The sequence below is a fragment of the Botryllus schlosseri genome, chromosome 1 (genome assembly GCF_051294905.1).
Source record: "Botryllus schlosseri isolate E-star chromosome 1, Bs_hap1, whole genome shotgun sequence".
In the NCBI taxonomy this organism is placed as follows: Eukaryota; Metazoa; Chordata; class Ascidiacea; order Stolidobranchia; family Styelidae; genus Botryllus; species Botryllus schlosseri.
In genome coordinates this window covers 14,764,064-14,785,426 of record NC_137236.1, presented here as the reverse complement: position 1 = coordinate 14,785,426, position 21,363 = coordinate 14,764,064, and the positions used below count along the sequence as shown (strand labels likewise).

Here is a 21,363-nt window from a genome sequence, read left to right as displayed (position 1 = left end):
GGTGCCATTTGTCGACCAGTGTGAGTGACAAAACATTCTCACGTGAGGAGTGCAACCGAATAGAAAGCAGAGCGTCCAGTAACACATCCTCCCAATGGCCGCGGGGAAGATGTCGAGAATTCAATGAGCAATGAGCAATGCAATTTTTTTCTATATTCATCACCAAATTGTTGATACATGAAACATTCCCCAGGACCAGTATCCGTCAATGAAGATTGAAGAAGCGTTTAAATTGACAACCTTAACATTGCATACTGATCGATCCGTAGCTGATCGAGTTGTTTGCGGGTCAAATTCTATTTCCCGTGTGCTTGTATTGAGGCGCTTACCGTATTCATAAAGGGAAGATTTCGAATGCGAGATTGTTATGGCCAGTGATCTGACAATATCTGCATACGACATCTGTTGCCAAGCAATTCACACGAGGATGCATAGCGTCTCCACAAAAATAACAAAGCGGCTTTGAAGAGGTTGGTTTTCGACGAGGGCTCTGATCTTCATGCTGGGTTTCATTACAACCTTGTCGTCTCGGCACATGTAGACTTGTCGCACATGACGAAGTAGTTTGGTAAGCATCGGAATCCCTAGAAGTGATTTCCATTGTTTGTGTCTTCTTGTAGGCATCACCGAAAGTCAACGCGCTTTCTTCCAGAAGTCTCTCGTGAATTGGTGCAGATTGCAATCACGCGATCAACGCATCGCAAATTACCTCCAACCGGTCTTGTTCAGCAGAAACTGCCCGACACCCACATTCTTTGCAGTAGAATGACAGAACTGTCCATAGTCTCGCCAGGCAGTTGTTTTCAAGTCAACAATCCATGCCTAGCCGCAGTGGTGTTCTTCTATTTCACATTGAGCTCCTTCAAAGCACCAATGACAAGGTCATAATCATGAATATCGGCTAACTTTAATAAATTGTTTTGACCTAGAGCAAGGGTCGGCAACCTACGGCCCGCGGGCCGGATCCGGCCCGCTAAGCGAAATCGTCCGGCCCGCGACATCATAATTAGTTATCACAAGAATACGGCCCGCCATTTCATAATGAGTTTCAATCTGCAGTGCAGCACTGCTTGGAAAGAATGCGGCATTGCTACGATATAAGTAGACTACGTGGTATTAGTCTATTGTTACGCCATAAAACGAAGGTGGTTGAAGTAGGAGATGGAGATTGTCTGCAGAGTAGACTACATCAGTAGGCTACTTATCAATCGGGTGTATCTCGCAACCGAAGGTGTACCATACTTTTTAAATGGTTTACCACTCTGATGGGGTGTGACAATAAAGGTGTCCTTCCTCTGCTTGCTGGAATCAATCAATCAATCAATCAATCAATCAATCAATCAATCAATCAATCAATCGTTGAGTTATATTTTCATCTGAACAAGTCATACACAATGTGCAATGCGATAAGACACAATGCGATGTCATGAACAGATAGGAGGATGTCGAACGACACGCAGTTGCGATCCTATCATTCTAACATCCACCCCGGCCTAGAGTGCCGGATATCACAGTTCTTTTCTATGTTGATCTTGTTGAAGTCGCGGCCCTTTCTACTAGTTCTTTCCATACCTAGTGAGTGCTTTCTTTCTTCTCTCGGGTCTTTTTCTGGACTTTTTTGTCGTCGTAAGAACGACGACGGCGGGGGAAGAGGACACCAGATAAACCTCCGACGGGAATCGAGCCGGACCGCCGGATTGGTAGGCGCTCATCGTCACCACTATACGCTATGCCCCCCCGCCAAAAACCCTTGGAACATCTCAGACGCAATGACAAAATCTCAAACTTACACTGTTTAATTATAGATAACTAGCCTCTGTAGGTGTAGTGGTAGCTCTATGGCGCCACTAGGGTGTGACGACATCGCAGGTGCTTCGGTGCTTGGTCGTCACTGAATACATGGCTGCTTGAGAACTCACGTCTCGTATATTAGACAGACCGTCAGTCACGCTACTACATGGTGGCAGCAGTATAAAAGCAGCTGATAGCAATTACTTAGCTACTCAGAATTATGGCTAGTGGATATACTGCCTTGCAAGGACTGCACCCGAAGCCATTATCACTGGCTGGAACCAACCCGCCTCAAGCGTGGGTTGATTGGAAGGAAGACTTTGAAACGTATCTCTGTGCTGCAGAATTATCACAAAAGGATGACTGCGTCAAGGTAGGACACCTCCTGAGTCTTATTGGTCCGGAGGGAAAGTCAATTTACAAGAATCTCACGTGGCTTCCTGCTCGACGAGAAAATGATCAAGACATTCCTGCTGAGGATAAAAATGACTACAAACTAGTCATTGAGAAATTTGATGCGTGCTTTGAGCTTCGTGATGATCGCTTCAGAATGCGAAGGAAATTTTGGCTATTCTTGAAACGGGAGGAGGACGAGTCTTTTTTGCAATGGTCACTCCGTGTTCGCGAAGCTGCAGCCAAGTGCTGCTATCATCCGCAGAGGTGTCTTGAGGAAGTTATTATGGATAAACTCCTTCTGTGCTGTATGGACACCGGTACCTTGTCAGAACTCTTCGCCGAGGATCCGAAAACCTTGACACTGAGCAAAGTTGAATCGATCATCGATAAACGCGAATACGTCAAACAGGGTGTCGCGTCCTATAAATCTGCTACGATTGATACAGTCACAAAGAAACCTCCACTAAAAACAGGATCTACTGCTCGACAGAAGGATGGAAAGGATGCCAAGACGTCGCTGATAAAATGCAAATACTGTGGTAAGAAGCACCAGTTTGGTAGATTTTTCTGTCCTGCTGCCGATTACAATTGCTCGGTGTGTGAGAAAACAGGACATTTCGAAACTGTCTGCCGTGCTTCTGCTCAGACAAATATACGCTCCGTGGAATCCGATACTGTTGGTGAAGACGATGTGGACGGACGCTCAAGTCCCATCGCACCAGTCTTTGTGGGATCCGTGATTGCTGCTGTAGATTTGGATAGTGCTCCCAATACCGATACAGTTAACATGGAGCCTGAAATCCCACACCAGGGGCTGACCATTAGCACGGTGGAACCAGCGGAAGATATTGGCTGGTTTGTCAAGCTCAAGGTTGCCCTTGACCTGCTTACATGGTGCGTTGATACTGGCGCACAAGTATCAGTCATGCCCTTGCACATATACAAGCGTCAATATGGATCCATCAGACCCTCCGACAAACGTTTGATGACTGCAGGGAATAAGGAACTTTCCACCCTTGGCTATGTCGCTATGACGCTCGGGTTTGAGGATAACTCCGTTGTGGAAAAGGTCTACGTTGTCCGGGATACGCCTAAACTACTCTTGGGTATCCCAGGGGCATTCAAAATCGGACTCCTGCAAGATGTGCCGGGTACAGTTAGCATCCGTGCAGTAGACTGTGCAGTAACTCCCTCGCTTCGGTCTAAGGAAGAGGTCATGAAAGCTTACCCTGAACTCTTTCAAGGAGTTGGAAAAATGAAAGGACAGTACTCTATCAAACTGAAGGCGAATGCTAAACCGTTTAGCCTGAAAGTACCTCGCAGAGTTCCCATTCCTTTGCTTGGTAGTTTGACTGCTGAGCTAAATAAATTGCAAAAGGCGGACATAATTGAGCCTGTCAACGAGCCAACAGACTGGTGCGCACCGATCGTTGTGGTACCAAAGAAAAACTCTGAAATACGCATGTGTGTGGATCTAACGAAACTAAATGATTCTGTTGATAGGGAACTCTACCCTATGCCGACAGTTGAGAGCACCCTGGGGAAGATTGCCGAAGGAACTGTTTACACCAAACTGGATGCAAATAGTGGATTTTATCAAATAGAACTTGAACCGGAGTGTCGTAAGTTAACTACATTCATCACCCCTGATGGGAGGTTCAGATTCAAGAGGCTTCCATACGGTATCGCCAGCGCACCCGAAGTCTACCAACGGAAAATGAATCAGGTGCTTGCTGGCATCCCCAATGTGATATGTCACATGGATGACATCATAATTGCTAGCTCACCACAGGATTACAATACCACCCTCGGACTTGTACTGGATAGACTCCGAGATGAGGGAATTACATTGAATAGAGACAAATGTGTCTTTTCAGCGACTAAACTGGAATACCTTGGACATGTTGTTGGTAAAGATGGCATCGGCAAGGATCCTAAAAAGGTTGAGGCGATTGCCAAGTTCTCCGCTCCCTCAGACGTCCCGGAACTGAGAAGGTTTCTGGGAATGACCAATCAACTCATGAAATTCTCACCCAACCTGGCTGAGCTTACAAAGCCTCTGAGGGATCTACTGAAGAAAAACACTTCGTGGCTCTGGGGTGCTGAACAACAGCTGGCCTTCGACCAGGTTAAGGCAGAGCTGTCCTCGGATGTGACTCTTGCTATGTACAGCCCGGATAAGGAAACTGTTATCTCTGCCGACTCCAGCAGTTATGGACTTGGAGCTGTGCTGATGCAACGTCAGGTAGACAACTCTCTACGCCCTGTCGCTTATGCTAGCAGATCGCTGACTGAGACAGAGAGACGATACGCTCAAATCGAGAAGGAGGCCCTTGCTATAACGTGGTCTATGGAGAGATGGAAGGAACTCCTGATCGGCTTGCATCAACTTCGCGTGGAGACTGATCACCAACCATTAGTTCCACTTTTGTCAACAAAGACTCTTGATGAGCTTCCGCTCAGAGTGCAACGATTTCGAATGCGGCTGATGAAGTTCAACTTCACCATATCTCATGTTCCTGGGAAACTGCTATATACCGCTGACGCATTGTCTCGTTGTCCGTTGCCAACTTTCGAGGACGTTGATGGCCTTCATAATGAGACAGAAGCCTATGTCAATGCCGTCACATCCAGCCTTCCTGCGTCTTGTAAACAGTTGGATGGAATTCGCTCAGAGCTCCAGAAAGATGACGTATTGCGCACAGTGATGCAATATGTATCCTCAGGGTGGCTGAAATGCAAAGAGACGCTGCATGGCCCACTTAGGCCATACTGGAATGATAGAGCCTGTTTATCTACTTATGAAGGACTGCTGCTTAAAGGGAATCGCTTGGTGATCCCCTGTACGCTGAGACAAGACGTTTTAAGATACCTTCATGATGCTCACCAAGGGGTGACAAAATCCCGACTCAATGCATCACAGTCATGCTGGTGGCCTGGAATTTCTAAGGACATTGAAGAAACCGTCAGAAATTGCGAAAAGTGCACGGAGCATCAGCGAGAAAAGGTTGAACCGATGCTGTCAGCATCCTTCCCAGAGAGACCCTGGTCCCGTGTTGGTGCCGACTTCTTTCAATACCAGAATTCCATGTACCTGCTAGCCGTTGACTACTACTCCAGGGACATTGAGATTTGCATAGTCTCCAAAACAGTGAACGCAGCAGAGACGATTCTGAAATTCAAGAAGATTTTCAGTAGGCATGGCATCTGCGAGACTTTGGTCACCGATGGAGCACCTATGTTCTCTTCCCGCGACTTTGCGTCATTTTGCGAAAGCTGGAAAATTGAACATATCATGTCCTCACCTAGATATCCACAGGGGAACTCGGAGGCTGAGCCTGCCGTTCAGACCATCAAAAACCTTCTGCGAAAATGTGACGATGAATATCTGGCGCTACTCACATACCGCAACACGCCATTGGCTATCGGCTACTCGCCGGCAGAATTGAGCATGGGCCGCAAACTAATAACAAGAGTACCGTGTCATCCAGACGATCTTCTGCCCAAGTCTGTCAACCGAACCGCCGTGAAGAAAGCTTAAGCAGATTACCGACGCAGAGTTACTCGTGATTACAACAAAAGACACAGAGTAGTACCTGGAGGTTCAAGGTGGGAGATCGCGTTTGGATTCCGGACTGCAAATCGCAAGGTGTTGTGGAAAAACTTGACACTGACACTCAACCCAGATCCTTGGTTATCAGAACTGGGCGTGGCACCTTCAGAAGAAATCGCCGAATGGTGCGGAGATACCAGACGGAGAATGCCCCGCAAGAAGGCGTCGACATTACCGCCAGTGAGGCAGCTGAATTCTTCAAATTTCCCGATCAGGGATGAGATAGCAGTTCGAGCGCTACTAGTGTCGATCGTGATGACCATCATGAGGCGGCGATAGTCCGACGGTCGGATCGGAACAGAACCGCACCTCGTAGATACATCGAGGAGTACTGATGTAGTTATAGGAGTAGTGTGTGTAAATATGTTGTGTTCTTCATTCACCTCTTGCCTGCCAATTGCTTCATACCTTTGTACCGCTAACTGCCTCAATTCGGATTGTTTATTGTCTTCATTCTGTGCTTGCGTTGTATATGTTTGTGCTGCTTATAAGCATTTGTGCTTGTCCCGAGAAGGGAGATGTAGTGGTAGCTCTATGGCGCCACTAGGGTGTGACGACATCGCAGGTGCTTCGGTGCTTGGTCGTCACTGAATACATGGCTGCTTGAGAACTCACGTCTCGTATATTAGACAGACCGTCAGTCACGCTACTACAGTAGGTTAGTTATTTATAGTTAAATTCACCAGAAGGCATTGTGCGCCAAGAAAACATTGTGCGCCAAGAAAACAAACCTGAATAGTGTTTTGGCCACAATGATGAAAACTGTTTATATGATTTGGTCTCACAAACTGAATCACCAACATTTATGCCAGATAATATTAGAAGCAGAGAATTAATATGGCAATGTCCTGTATATCTGCTATGTTGGCGCATCAAGTCGAGCAGCTATGCTTGCACGAGTGTACGAACCGAGAAATGAAATAGCAACTCTCCTCGAAAACATAAATATCGCCGACTCATAATCTTGTAATCGAAAATGGTTATCTAATCTTGCTTTCCTTGTACATTTAACGTCACATCTGAGCAAATTGAATTTGCAACTTGGGGGGAAAACAGCTGAATACATGAGATGTTGATGCGCATTCGAAACAAATCTGCGACCCTGGGAAGGTCAACAAGACAAAGAAATTACGCTCACGATTTCCTATACCGGAGGAGAGAAAACCTAGTACCAACACTACATTTGTAACTGTGATACGAAATTTAATTACTGAATATTCACCCGCTTCTCCTAAATTCCTTCTCTACAAAATAAATTCCGACTATTCAGTACTCCGTTTAATGTGGACGCCAATACCAATGCCTGAAAATTTCAAATGGGCCATTTTTAAATGCGATGCAGTTGAATTGAATGACAAATTTCATACAAAGAGCATATCGCTGCATGACTTTACTTAGAGTACCTTCTTGAAATTGGTCTTTATCCCAGCTCGACCAACAATGCAAAAGAAAGTGCATCGATATTTGGTAGCACGTACGCATTAAACAATAGCTTTCAACAATGAAATTCACGAAGAGCAAGCTAAGATCACTATTTCGGATGCCCATTTAAAATATGGTCAGATTCTTGCTTCATCTGACTTGTTACCAGAAGTTGAAAACCTTTCACAAAGCAAGCTTCGTCAATTGTCACATTTATTCTGCGTTGTTGAAGTGTAAATAAATGTGTTTTGTTAAAGGTATGATTGAGATTGCAGCAATGTAGGATAATATACCGAAGTGAGCATAAAATATAGTATTATGAAAAATTCCGGCCCGCGAAAAAGTTGTACACTCGAAATTTGGCCCGTAACTACCAAAAGGTTGCCGACCCCTGACCTAGAGATAGGACTTATTCACCGAACTCTGTAACAAGAAACAAATGAAATAAACAATACATACAATTCAAATCTGACAACACAAGACCCAACACGTTATGCAAAAGAAAACTCATCATGTACTAACAGAAGTACATACGCTGAGAGTGTGTACTCAATGAGAATAAATTAAGCAAAAACTGGAAATTACAGATAACACATAGTAAAGCAAAGTCCAATTGTGGCTGACATGCTTCTAATAATGTTGGCTAACGGCTCAATGAGCATCTAGCCAGAGAGGGCCAATAACGAAGTATGGTAATCTGAAGCGGTTATTAAAGTCTAGATCAGTGGTTCTCAACCTTTTTGACCTCGCGGACCGGTAAAATTTCGAAAAATATTTGGCGGACCGGTGGACTTTCAAAAATGGAAATCAGCCCAATGTAAAGTATACAAACGTTTTATTGCAAGTATATAGTGCTAGAGAGTGAAATTTCAAGGGTTTTGACCGTAAATAATTATGTTCATGATGGTATCCCTGTGATTTTACAGTAGTGATCTAGTCTGCCGCGCTTAGTCAGTAGTAAAAACATTGGAGGCTAGGCCGCTTTGTGATTTGCGGCGCATAATAGTTCTACATCATTGTGCAACGTAATGTTGTAATAACGCAAAGCTATAGTCTTTGTCTCTACAATTCGCATTGTCACTTTTGAACCGCAAACACATTTAGGAATGCATTTTGAATGCGAGCCTAAGCCTGCGCCGGGCCACTGTTATTCATGTGATGCAATCGCACAAGCTCAATCGTTAATTGGTCTTCAACATCTCCACACACAAAAATATTGGCATGCAGTAGATATCATATTGATTTAGAACAAAATTATTCGAGATCATGTGCAAAAACAGGCTGAACAATTGATACAAACGAAAACATTCATTTGCGTATCTTCACTGTTCGAGTGTTCGTATATGAGTGCAACATGGAGAGATCTCCCGATGTGCTGTGATATGATCTGCGCGCACTTTTGTGATAACATCCTCGCTTTGGTAATTAAGGTCAAGATACCTCGCAGTCTCTCTTTATGCTGTTATCTTCGCTTACGGGTTACAATGTTATGTTTAGTTGTACTTAATTTTGTATACGCGAAGAGGCAGTCATAAAAACCAGTAAGATTATCTGACCGTAGTAATATCTGCATTTCTGCATACATTCAAGCTGATCAATTGGTTAGAACTAGGAACACACTGTCCTTTTAAAAACACCCCCTATTCTGAAGGTACCCCTCATTTTTTTCGGCTAGATACGCCCCTACAAATAGCCTATCGCTGTTACAATGTAATGCCAAGTAAAAATACAAGTAGTCTAATAATTTCCAACAATACGTAGGCCTACTAGTGGTTCTCCTCCAAAGTCAACCCAGACTGCAAATATGACTGAAGATTCCTGTTACACATTGTTCTATTAAAGTTTCTGCAAGGCCTAGTTCCATTTAATTCACCACAACTTGATTTGGACTATTGGATTTCTTCTTGAATAAATTTGACTTTGATATAATCTACTTCACTACCAAATAGTGCTATAAGCGAAATATTTCGTCAAATTTTGCCTAAAAATATGTCTAGTTTTCATATATTATTGGTCCTAAACGTCGTTAACGAGTTGTAGGCTGGCTTTCAGACAGTTTAGTATATAAAACTTGCAACATCTTGAAATAGGATAAAACATAAGTAGACCGTGAGCTCTGTTTACTCTATATTTTCTCGTATGCAGATATCGTATACTTGTAATCTATCCCTCACTCGTTGTCACTGACTGGAATCTGGGAAGGTGTCTTTACTTTACAGACTTTTATTGCAGTTTTTGGTTTTTTACCGACTCACGGTACAGGGTTTGTCTCCGTCTCACGCTACGACATGACTTGCGGCCCGTACGTTCATCGCTTCATTTACTACAAGGATATTATATCTACAAGAAAAAACTACTACAAGTCACCATAAACATCGATTGGCTGTCGAATAAACATTACAACTCGATACCATCAAGTAGAAGCGTGTTCTCCTACTCAATGTTATTGTTTATTGTCGAGCGAGTGAGAGAGGGAGATAGAGATAAAGAGAGAATTCATTAGTTAATCAACCAGCGAGTAAATCAATGATTGCGGCATGGCTATGATTACAGCAACACAGTGAAAGCAAATATGATACCAAATATAGTATAGACGCTTAACTGATAAAACAGTTAATAACGGTTGAGGCACCGGAGAGCAGAGATGGTCTCATTCGCAAATTTCCGAATCCAACCGGCTCCACCTTGCCATTTGAAATTCAGTGTCCGAAAAATTTTGGATGAAGGGTTTTTAGAGTCCAAAAAAGGTCGTCTGACATCATACTAATTTCTCATACTTCAGTGGAAAATCCTGCTAATCTTCTACTTTCAATGCGAAATCACAATCCGGATCTACACTCCTGCGTACAGACTTATGGACAACTAGAAAATTTTCAGCTTTTCCAAATTGGATCAGAATTAGATTACTGGCACTTCGCTCTAATTTAGTGCAATTAGACTACAATTATCCAGTTACCCAAGTCTGCCTGCGTGCTTTTGTCTTTCTGATTCGATTTTGATTGTTTGAAGTTCTTTTGTAATTTTACCATTCCACAAGCTAAAATGTTGAGCACCACTATCATCACCAAGGCAAACTCTTCAGTCAGCTTCAAGCCTTGCCAACTCTAACCTGGCATGTGTACATGTATATGTAAATATTTCATTGTGAAAGCCCTGTTCACGGACACATCGACAGGAGTTCAACAGAAACCGTGATCGCAGAGTTGCAATTTATTATGAAACATTGAAATTGCTGGGAAGACTGGTGTTAGGAAAAGAAACGTTATATACAAATCTTTCAAGCACTCCGAAAGCGATTTCCATATCATTCATAACAATCTACTACGGCCCATACAGAGTGATATATGCTAAAAGTCGGAAGTCATCAAAACGAACTACTTAATATTTTTGAAGAACTCAAGTAGGTTCTCTCAATGTGCACTACTCATCCAAGCGGTGATGTTTTCAAGACCAATCTTACTTTACAAGTTTTGGGGTAAAACTATACTTCGCTGGTACGTAATGAAATATTTCAGCTAGTTTTGTGATGAGTCTGCAAAGCTTCTGTGGGTGTGATTATCTTAGGCCTAGAAGTAGCCCGTGTTATCGTAGGTAAATCTTCATCAATTTCAAGTGTCATCAGTCATTTTAAGCAGTCGAAGATACATTTAAAAGTTACAGCCCATCTCGACTTAATGTACCTTTTCAAGTTAATTTGAATAATCGTAGTGCTGATACGTCGAAAATGGACAGAGTGTAAATATGTGGTGTGATCTCTAATGGACCCGTAACGCGGACAACTTTTACCAGCTCGGTGACTATACCTTAACCATTACAGTTCCGCATACACAAAATGACGGACCTGCATTCAAACGAATGTCATACCATTCCTTCTTCGATAAATCGTACTTCTCAATATTATCTGAAAGGCCACACTCATCTACTGCATAAATCCAGTTGCCAATTAGATATGTAGTAGTCCAACCACGACAACGAATCATAGATGACAACGAAGTCCACTGTGCTGAAAGGACATCGTAACATTCGACAGAATTAATACTACAACTACCGCTCACAAATATTCTTTGATCAACTGCAACAACACCACAGTCATCAAGCGGATATCTCATTGGCTCGAGGTCAACCCACACTGATGACGATGGACTGAATCTGCAGAATGAAGAAACAAAATTGCCATCCTCCCCTTTACCTCCGATACAGTAGATGTAATCATTCAATGATACGAGACCTGCATCAGAAATCACTGTAGGTTTGTTCTCCAGCTGGAACCATTGATTTACAGATGCGTCGAATCTTTCCACGTCCCTGGTTGTTGTAAGATAACTGCCACCAATGACAAATATGCACCCGGATGAACAAACAGAGTGAGGAAAGATACCATGGTCACAAATCATACTGTCGGTCTTTTCCCATTTTGATTTTTTGCAATGAAAGTGGAGTCGAAAAACAGATTTAGTCTCGCATATAACGTAAATATACGAGTCGCATGTAATTGCGGTGAAATTCAACGAGGACTGAAACTTCGCTTCGTGGAACATTTCTATTTGCTCGGTTACTGGATTGAAGGATCGGAGGCATTCTCCTTCCCGATCAAAAAGAATAATCAATTCAGAAGCAGCATTTTCTTCTTGTGCCTTGTTAGAAGCATTCAAAATATATCGAGCAATTATCTTGTACAATTCATAATCTTTGCTTATAAGGGGTTGAGTTTGTATAACATGTTGCAAATACGCTGGAGATATTTTATCAAAGTAGATCGCTTTAAGACCTTCACGCAAATATTCCCCTTTACTGTGGCATTTGTCGATCCACTTGAGTAATAACATAAGTTTTTCTTCTTCCCATAATTTGGATTTTCCCGACTTCAAAAGACCGAGAAGTTCATCTTTTTCCACGCTCCCGAATCCAGCTTGGTTTGCGATTTCCATGATATTTTCTCGTAGAAATTCTCTGCAATCTGAAGACACATCTACCAGTCCATAAATATCACCAACATGTCTTGTAGAGAAGTAATTCTCAGTGCTAATTGATTCAATCAAAATATCGGATATCGCATCCTTTACATCTTCTAACTGCATCATGATTGCGACGTGAAGAAGTTCGAGCATTTTGCCATCAGGAATCTCAAATTTGCTTGAGTATATGAAATTGATGCAACTTTTCACACACTCGGAATCTACATCTTCTAATACAGCTCTTCCTTTGCGACTCTCTTTTGTATCATGCTTCAGCATAGCTCTGAAATAATCCGAACCGGCTGACAATATATTTCTGTGAGCGTGATAGACATCATTCCCGACTTGAACTATGAAATCACAATGATCTTGATCTTGCTTCATTCGATATAATTCCTGCATCATCTTCACTGCACGTTTCTCTGCACGTTTAATAGCAACCTGCACCATGATCATCACCAACCAGTCTTCAAGGATGAATAATAGTACTATCTAGGCTACATTAGATATACCATACTGCAAATTAAATTAATAATTTTGTCACTCAACTCAGCGACGGCACACAGTCATGTCTTTTACTCGCTACCAATGTTCCCTCTAAGCTGCGCATGTGCGCAAATACGCAGTGCTTTCACGGTCTCTGCACACAGAAAATCCAAGTTGCGCACAAAAAATCCGAAGTGATGAACTTTTTTGTCGTTACGCACTGTTTTCCAAGGGTCTGCGTAGTGAGTTGGTGAGTGTGGCAGACCCGTAAAAAATTAGATGGAACATTGCTTGCTACCCAACCAACATTTAACAAGAAATATATATGTAAGATCACTTTGATGTTGCAGCACAACAGAAACTTACTCGAATCTCGAGAATGCATGCATAGACATCATTCAAAGAGGTTTTCAGTCAACGTTAGAATATCACATATTCTCAAGAGCCCTCAGTTCAAGTACCACTGATCTATACTCTCACCATTGCAGATCCTCGGAGTCCGAAAGTCAAAGTCCAATAAGCATAATCATTTTCTTCTTTTTTCAAGCTATACCATTTCTTGTTCAATATATCGTACTTCTCAATGTCATCGGAATCGTGATACCAATTCACCGCATAAATCCAATTGCCGATGTGATAAACAGCATGGCCCTCATCACAAACATTCATAGATGGTAATGAAGACCACTGAGCTGATGTGACATCGTAACATTCTACATTGTTGATGAGCTCTTTTCCACTCAAACCGCCGGTCACAAATATCTTTCGATCAACTGCAACAACACCACTATGACAGACATGATATCTCATCGGTTCAAGGTCAACCCACTCTGATGAGGATGGAGTGAATCTGCAGACTGCAGAAAGCTGAAAATCCTCACCACCACCTCCGATACAATACACAGGATCATCCAATGGCCCGTGACTTGCACCATAATCTGCTGCATGGTTGTTTTCCATTAGAAACCATCGATTTAAAGAAGGATCAAACCGTTCCACAAAATTTAGTTCCGGGTCATAGCTTCCTCCAAGGACAAATATTGATCCGCACAATGACACCGAGGAAGGATATGTACCATGACGACATAACATATCTTCCATCCTTTGCCATATTGAATTTTTTCTTCGAAAATCGAGTCGATGAACAGATCTATTCTCGCATAAAATGTAAACATACGACTCAAGAACGATAGTTGTAAAAGATTTAAAATGCGTAAACTTCGCATCGTGGAACCTAGTTATTTTCTCGGAAACTGGATTAAAAGATCGCATACAATCTGCGTCCAAATCAAAAAGAATTATCATTTCTTTTTTGTTGACCCGTTCAACTGATACTTCCAGGTCATGTCTGTGGATCAACTCATATGACTTGGCATCATTCCTGATAATGGGATGAGTTTCTAGAAGATGCTGCAAAAATGTTGGTGAGATTCCGTCAAACTCTATCAATTCGAGACATTCATGCAAATATTCCTTCTTTTTTTGACATGTCTCAATCCACTTGAGCAATACCTTCAGTTTTTCTTCCTCCCACAAAATCGATTTCTCCGATTCCAAAACACTGATAATATCATTTTTGTCAACGCTACCGAATTCAGCTTGGTTTTCGATCTCTCTTATATTTTCTTGTAGAAATTCTCTACACACTGAAGAAATGTCATCGAGTCCATAAACATCAGCAACATTTCTTGTAGAGAAATAATTCTCAACACATCAGTAGTTTCAATGCGATATTGTCCTATTTCACTTCCTCCAATGACAAATATTGACCAGCACAATGACACTGAGCAAGGATCCGTCCCGTGTTCACAAATCATGTCTTCCATATTTTGCCATTTTGAATTTTTCTTTGAACATTGAGTCGATAAACGGATTTACCCTTGCATAAAATGTAAACATGGAAGTCGAGGTAAATTGCTGTGAAAAAATTAAAACGCCTAAACCCAGCATTGTGGAACTTGGATGTTTTCTCCGAAATTGGATTAAAGGACCGAATACAATCTGTTTCCTCATCAAAAAGAATTATAACCTCGGTTGTTTTTACCAGTTCAACCGATGCTTCCTGAAGATGTCCTCTGATCAACATATTCAACTTATAATTATTCCTGATATTGGGGTTCTTTTCTAGAAGATGTTGCAAAAATGTTGGGGAGATTTCATTGAAGTCAAAAAATTCAAGACATTCATACAAATATTCCTTCTTCTTTTCACATCTTTCGGCCCATTTGAGCGATAGCTCTAGTTTTTCTTCTTCCAATAACTTTGATTTCGTCGACTTCAAAACACTCATAATGTCATTTTTTTCAATGCTGTCAAATCCAGCTTGGTTTGCGATTTCCATAATATTTTCTTGTAAAAATATCCTGCATCTTGAAGAAACAACACCCAGTCCATAAATATCACCAACATTTCTTGTGGAGAAATAATTCTCAACGGTAATTGTATCAGCCAATATACCGGATATTGAATGCTTAACACCTTCCAACTGCATCAAGATTGAGATGTGAAGAAGTTCAATCATTTTTCCATCCGAAATTTCAATTTTACTGGAATATATAGAATCGATGCAGATTTTGACACATTCGGAATCGACATCTTTAAAAACTACTCTACTCTCTCGACTCTCTTTGGTGTCATGTTTCAACATAGCTCTGAAATAATCAGAGCCAGCCGACAATATATTTTTGCGGGCGTAGTAGACGTCGTTTCCTACTTCAATTGCAAAATCACAATGATCCTTATCTTCCTTCATTCGATTTAGTTCCACCATCATATTCACAGCATGTTGCTCCACATTCTGACAAATGACCATGATCACCAATCACTTTTAAAGGCTATTTAAGATAATTGTACTGTCTTGAAAGCAAATTTGATTTATATCACCAGATATTGAGAAATACAGAGTGGAAATACACACATATCGATGGAGTAGCATGCATTGACAAAAACTATCGGTAACCAACTACATTTACATTGATTGATAATTTCTCAAAAAGTTTACGAAGGTGCCGTACTGCTACATATCGTGCATAAACCAGAGGGAGCAAAATCAGCAACTCTGTCTTCTGTTTCGGGGGACTGAAAACATCTGTCGGAATAGAGGCAATACAATACAATAAAACATCAAATACTTTGCCTGTTTTGAATGAGCTATATCGTGTAGAACAGCGGTCAGAATTGGTCAGTAATGCATTCGTTTTCTACTTTGGTTTGAAATAGAATTGCCATGTCTTGGATATTGATGGCAGATTTCAACCTCTATTTTTAGTAACAAAGCTGACTATTTTGACAACCTGCGGATAGAGGTGACATGAAGTTGGCATGATAAATTGAATATGATTTAGCAGTTGATTGATACAAATAGATCGCAGGAACTTTACTTTGCTTACTCAAACGATCAAAACTGTACTTTTAAATTTGTCACTCAAAACTATTTTAATAATTACCGTTATTTTCCAATAATAGTGCGCCCCCGTGTATAATACGCACCCCTAAAATAGCATGCAAATTCTGGGAAAAAGCCTGTACCCATGTATAGTACGCACTTTGCATTTCAGTACATGAATAGTTCCGATTTAGTACACGATGTCATTCTGTTTTGCGATGTCACTGTTGAACAATCATGACATGACCATCGCTAATCATTATACAATCAACGGAATTGTCTTTAAACGATAGTAGATAACAAGCAGCCAAAGCCTGAGAGGTCGACGGCTAGATAGATTAGGCCAACAAACCGCACGAAGCCTATTACATATGCTATTGCTCAGACGAACGGTTATGTCGTGCGCACTAGGTCTGTTGGAGATGCGACTGATTACGCAAGCGAATATATCTTGCGCACATGACCTCTTGTATATGTATATGCGATTGTTCGGGGTTGCTGTTAACACAATGAATTCGTGAGAATTGCTGCGCGTGATTGCCTACGAGTGACCTAATTTCGCTCGCGAACAAACGGCAAACCAACTCAGCAGGAGTGCTTGTGAACACGACTCTCATTAATTCGCAACACGCTTCCTGCTAATTGGCAGCGCATTACACTGTAATACGGATTACTGTGTGCGATGGCTGAAAGCGAAGCGCAATTGGAAACGAACATGAAGAAAGGAGTGATTTCAAGTTTTTCATCGAGGGAGATTTTTTTCAAGGCTTGTTATACCCATGTATAATGCGCACCCCCATATTTTAGGGCAAAAAATCGTGAAAATTGTGCGCATTATACAGGGAAAATTACGGTATTCAAGCTGTCACTCAGTATAATGCAGTGGTTACCAACCGGGGGGGGAATTTGGAAATTTTAAGGGGGGAATTGGGCTTTGGCGTTGTATCGGAAGATACACTGGGTTCAAAATGTGTGTTGAGATAGCACAGTGGTGTAATCCACTACTGCAACACCAATGGGTTGTGGGCTCGAGTCCGACTCCAGAATTCCCACCCAAGTGGTGTGGGTTTATCTAGGCTCCTCCTTGCCATCTCGTCCGTGTACGGGTACACGGTGTCTTATAAAAGCCTAGCAGTGGGCAGCTACGGAATAATAAAATGAAGGAAATTGGTCTAGTGTAAATGACCATGCTAGTCAACACACACCACGTACACCTCAAAATAAAAACAAACTGGGTTCAACTTTTTTTTTTTAATTTCATGGTATAACTGTTAAGTAGAAACTAGTTCTTTACAATTGAATGTTTCTTTGGTGGATTTTAAGCTGGGTGTATTTTAAAATGCCTTCCATAAATATTACACCCCCTTATAAAGTGAGGCTCGTGGACGATTTCGTGGGCCCCGCGACAGCCTATTGACCAAATTGCTACTAAGCAGGAAAAAGTCCAGCCAAATTCAGCACAAGGCCGCTGGTGAAATTCTTTACCTTTTTAAGCCGACATATGAGCAAGCGTGAAAAACATATTCGACATAAAACATATCAAATTCATTGATTCGACTCAAGGCCATAACAAGTGGACTTGGTGATATATTTTTCGTCATCGACTACCCGACCGGGAAAAAACAGGTCAAATTTAGCAGTACTCTACCAAAGTGTAGTGCGGTCCGCATTCGACAAAGTTCGGACATATCTGAATATATTTGGCCAGTAATTGCTCAGTCAACAAATGGTTGTGCATTAAAAAGCACCCTTTTTTAGTCACAGGCAAATTTTTCATATGGGGGAAATTGTAGCTCAAATATCGGCCAAGGGGGCCACAAGACTAAAACTGTTGGGAACCACTGGTATAATGAATACAACCATGATTGCTAGTGCCACAATGTAGCTTCAAATCCGATTGCCAAATATGTTTAAGTTTAAACAGAAAGTAAACTTATTCCGATCTTAAAAATGCATGTTTAAACATTATACACGTAAGTTTCTGGCCCACGCTAGTATATGTCACGACCCCCTAAGATCAGTACATCAGACAGTTTATGAGCCAGTGATCTATAGCTTCACCATTACAGATCCGCAAACTTCGAACAAATGATTTGGTTCTTTTTCCATGTTACACCATTTTTTGTTCCATAAATCGTACTTCTCAATGTCATGAGAGTCACCAAACTCATCGACTACAAAAATCCAATTACTGATGCGATAAGCACTATTGTTGCCATGAGTTAAATTCATAGATGACAACGAAGTCCATTGAGCTGAAGTAACATTGTAACATTCTACATTGTTGAGGATATCATCTTCAGTCATCCCACTCGTCACAAATATCTTTTGGTCAACTGCAACAACACCACAGCCATCAGCAGGATATCTCATTGGCGCGAGATCAACCCACTCTGATGAGGATGGAGTGAGTCTGCAGAATGAAGAAACTTCTGCACCATCTCGCCAACCTCCGATACAATAGATGGAACCATCCAACGATACGAGACTAGCATTGGAAATTGCTGACGGTTTGTTTGGCAGTAAAAACCATTGATTTACAGATGGGTCAAATCTTTCGACATCAGCTTTTTCTGTAAAACCACTTCCTCCGATAACGATTATGGATCCGGTTAAACAAACTGAGCTTGGAGATGAACCATGGTCGCATATCATATCATCCATCTTTTCCCATTTCGAATTTTTTCTCTGAAAATTGAGTCGATGAACAGATTTAGCTTTACAAAAGACATAAATATATGAGTCCAGAGAAATCGCTGTGAAATCCATTGAGAACTCCAACTTTGCATCATGAAACTTTTCTATTTCCTCGGTTATTGGATTGAAGGATCGGAGGCATTTTGAGTCATCATCAAAAAGAATTATCAATTTGTCAGCATCATCATCTTCTTTTGCCTTAATAGAAGCTTTCCAGATATCACTAGTGAATAACTTGTACAGCTCGGAGTCATTACTTATGTGGGGGTGAGTTTCTAAAATCTGTTGCAAATATGCCGGGGATATTAGATCAAACTTGATTACTTCGAGAAATTCATGCAAAAATTCGCTTTTACTTTGAGATTTGTCAATCCACTTGAGCGATAATGCAAGTTTTTCTTCTTCCCATAATTTCAATTTTCCCGACTTCAGAAGGCCGAGAAGGTCGTCTTTGTCAATGCTTTCAAATCCCGCTTGGTCTGAGATTTCTATGATGTTATCTTGTAAAAATATTCTGCATCTCAAAGAAACATTAGCCAGTCCATAAATATCACTCACATTTCTGGTAGAGAAGTAATTTTTAATGGTAATTGATTCCTCCAAAATATTAGATACGGCTTGCTTTACGTCATCCAGCTGCATCATCATTGCGGCGTGAAGAAGTTCAATGATACTTCCATCAGGAATCTCAAATTTACCCGAATATATGAAATCGATGCAATTTTTCACACAATGAGAATCCACATCTTTCAAGACAACTTTTCTGTCGCGACTCTCCTTCGTGTCATACTTTAACATGGCTCTAAAATAAGCGGAACCAGCCGACAATACATTTTTGTGTGTACGATAGACATCATCTCCGACTTGGATGATGAAATCACAATGATCATCATCTTGCTTCATTCGATGTAATTCCTCGAGCATCCTCATAGCATGTCTTGCCACATCTTGACAAACAACCTGCATAATGGTCACCAATGACTTGTCAAGGATATTTCTATATTAAGGACTATGGTGCTGTTTTTAAAATACACATGATTAGAGTCTAAGTACACACAAATCATTCACATCGACAAAATAACCTGTATCGATAACTGCCGGTAACCAACCACGTTAATATATATTGATTGATAATTCCACAGTGGAATACATTCAGACATTTTTCGAAAATTGCAGAGACATTCATTGAAGCTTTTAAATAGAAGCTAGTCAATTATAATATTACAAAAACATCATCAACATTAGCCTCTTGGACAGGTTACAGAAAACATCTACCTGAATACAGACATGAAAACGTAGAATACAAAATAATTGACCAACGTCTAGCTGTACAATAGGGTTGTCCATAATTTGGAAAATCTTACAAATCCTCGGTTGTAATGTCTTATTCGATAGATTATTGATAAAAAACGACACTGAGCCTGAAAGAAGCTCACAGAAAGGCCGTTAAGATTTCCTGCAAAGCGTTTGAAAGTAGCTGCCGAAGAATGGGCGTGCCACCGACCATAGAACGGCGAGAAGACTAGTAATCAAGAAACCACGGCTCTTGATTGGATAATCGGCTATGCTTCAATGACCACGTCAGCAGCAGCTTGCTGATTAGGTGAACAAGGAGTCTGCTACTGGCGGCGATTCTGAAAGCGCATTGTATGTAGGTTGACAGATAATGATTTAGGATTGATTAAGGGTACGTTGAGGTACGAAATACATGATGAACAAACAACAGCTGCTTCACAAAAACGTCTAAAGCATGACTGCTTTATTGTGAAAGAAACCGCCGTAGCCTATATGCCTTGTTTTCAACGAGGGAAAGCATAGGCGCTTATGCAAGTGGCGACGGATTCCTAGTTTCAGAAATAATATATCATTATTGAATACAAAGATAAAGCTTAACAATGACACTATAGTTTGTGTGATCTCATTGGGCTCAGGTTGTAGTACATAGTTGAAGGTTTGAAAGCTCTAAGGGTCGGCTGAATCAGCGGGTTATGCTTGGCACTTGTCAGATGCTTGCATCAAACTGTATTCACTTGCAAGTGTTGTCAGAGTCCTTGATGATGACGCACAAAAGAGGCGTAAAAGTAAGCACATAATATGCTGGATATGATATGTCAAATTCCTTAATAATCGCGCAGAAAAGGGGTGTAAAGGTAAACACAGACAATGCTGCATAGTGCATAGTATCCAGCATAGTTTGCATATCATATCAAGCAGGGTCTGTGCTTGCATTTAAACCTCGTTTCTGCGACATCATTAGGGACTTTGAAAACATTTACAAGTGAATTCAATTTGCTGCAAACATCTGATGAGTGCTAAGCCTAACCGTCTGGTTCAGCCGATCGCTAGAGCATTCAAAACTTCAACTATGTACTGCAACCTGAGCCCAATAAGATCACCTAACTTATAGTGTCATTGTTAAGCTTTATCTTTGTATTCAATAATGATATATTATTTCTGAAACTAGGAATCCGTCGCCACTTGCATAAGCGCCTATGCTTTACCTCGTTGAAAACAAGGCATATAGGCTACAGCGGTTTCCTTCACAATGAAGCGGTCATGCTTTAGACGTTTTTGTGAAGCAGCTGTTGTTTGTACATCATGTATTTCGTACCTCAAGA

General features: G+C 41.2%; 2 protein-coding genes across 2 annotated transcripts; both read right to left on the bottom strand.

Moving 5' to 3' along the window:
* Positions 1-10,440: 10,440 nt before the first annotated feature.
* On the bottom strand, positions 10,441-13,133 carry LOC145443024 (kelch-like protein 40). Its single transcript, XM_080321009.1, has one exon. It carries the CDS (start codon positions 12,631-12,633, stop codon positions 11,020-11,022), a length of 1,614 nt encoding a protein of 537 aa, XP_080177135.1. The 5' UTR covers positions 12,634-13,133; the 3' UTR covers positions 10,441-11,019.
* Positions 13,134-15,481: 2,348 nt separating this feature from the next.
* Positions 15,482-20,804, bottom strand: LOC145443009 (kelch-like ECH-associated protein 1A). The gene has a single exon (XM_080321002.1). The coding sequence runs from the start codon at positions 19,709-19,711 to the stop codon at positions 18,098-18,100; it is 1,614 nt and encodes a 537-aa protein (XP_080177128.1). The 5' UTR covers positions 19,712-20,804; the 3' UTR covers positions 15,482-18,097.
* Positions 20,805-21,363: the final 559 nt, after the last annotated feature.

Bases quoted from the DNA above. Each gene is read 5' to 3' on its own strand.
- LOC145443024 (XM_080321009.1), bottom strand. From the start codon at position 12,633: ATGATCATGGTGCAGGTTGCTATTAAACGTGCAGAGAAACGTGCAGTG.
- LOC145443009 (XM_080321002.1), bottom strand. From the start codon at position 19,711: ATGCAGGTTGTTTGTCAAGATGTGGCAAGACATGCTATGAGGATGCTC.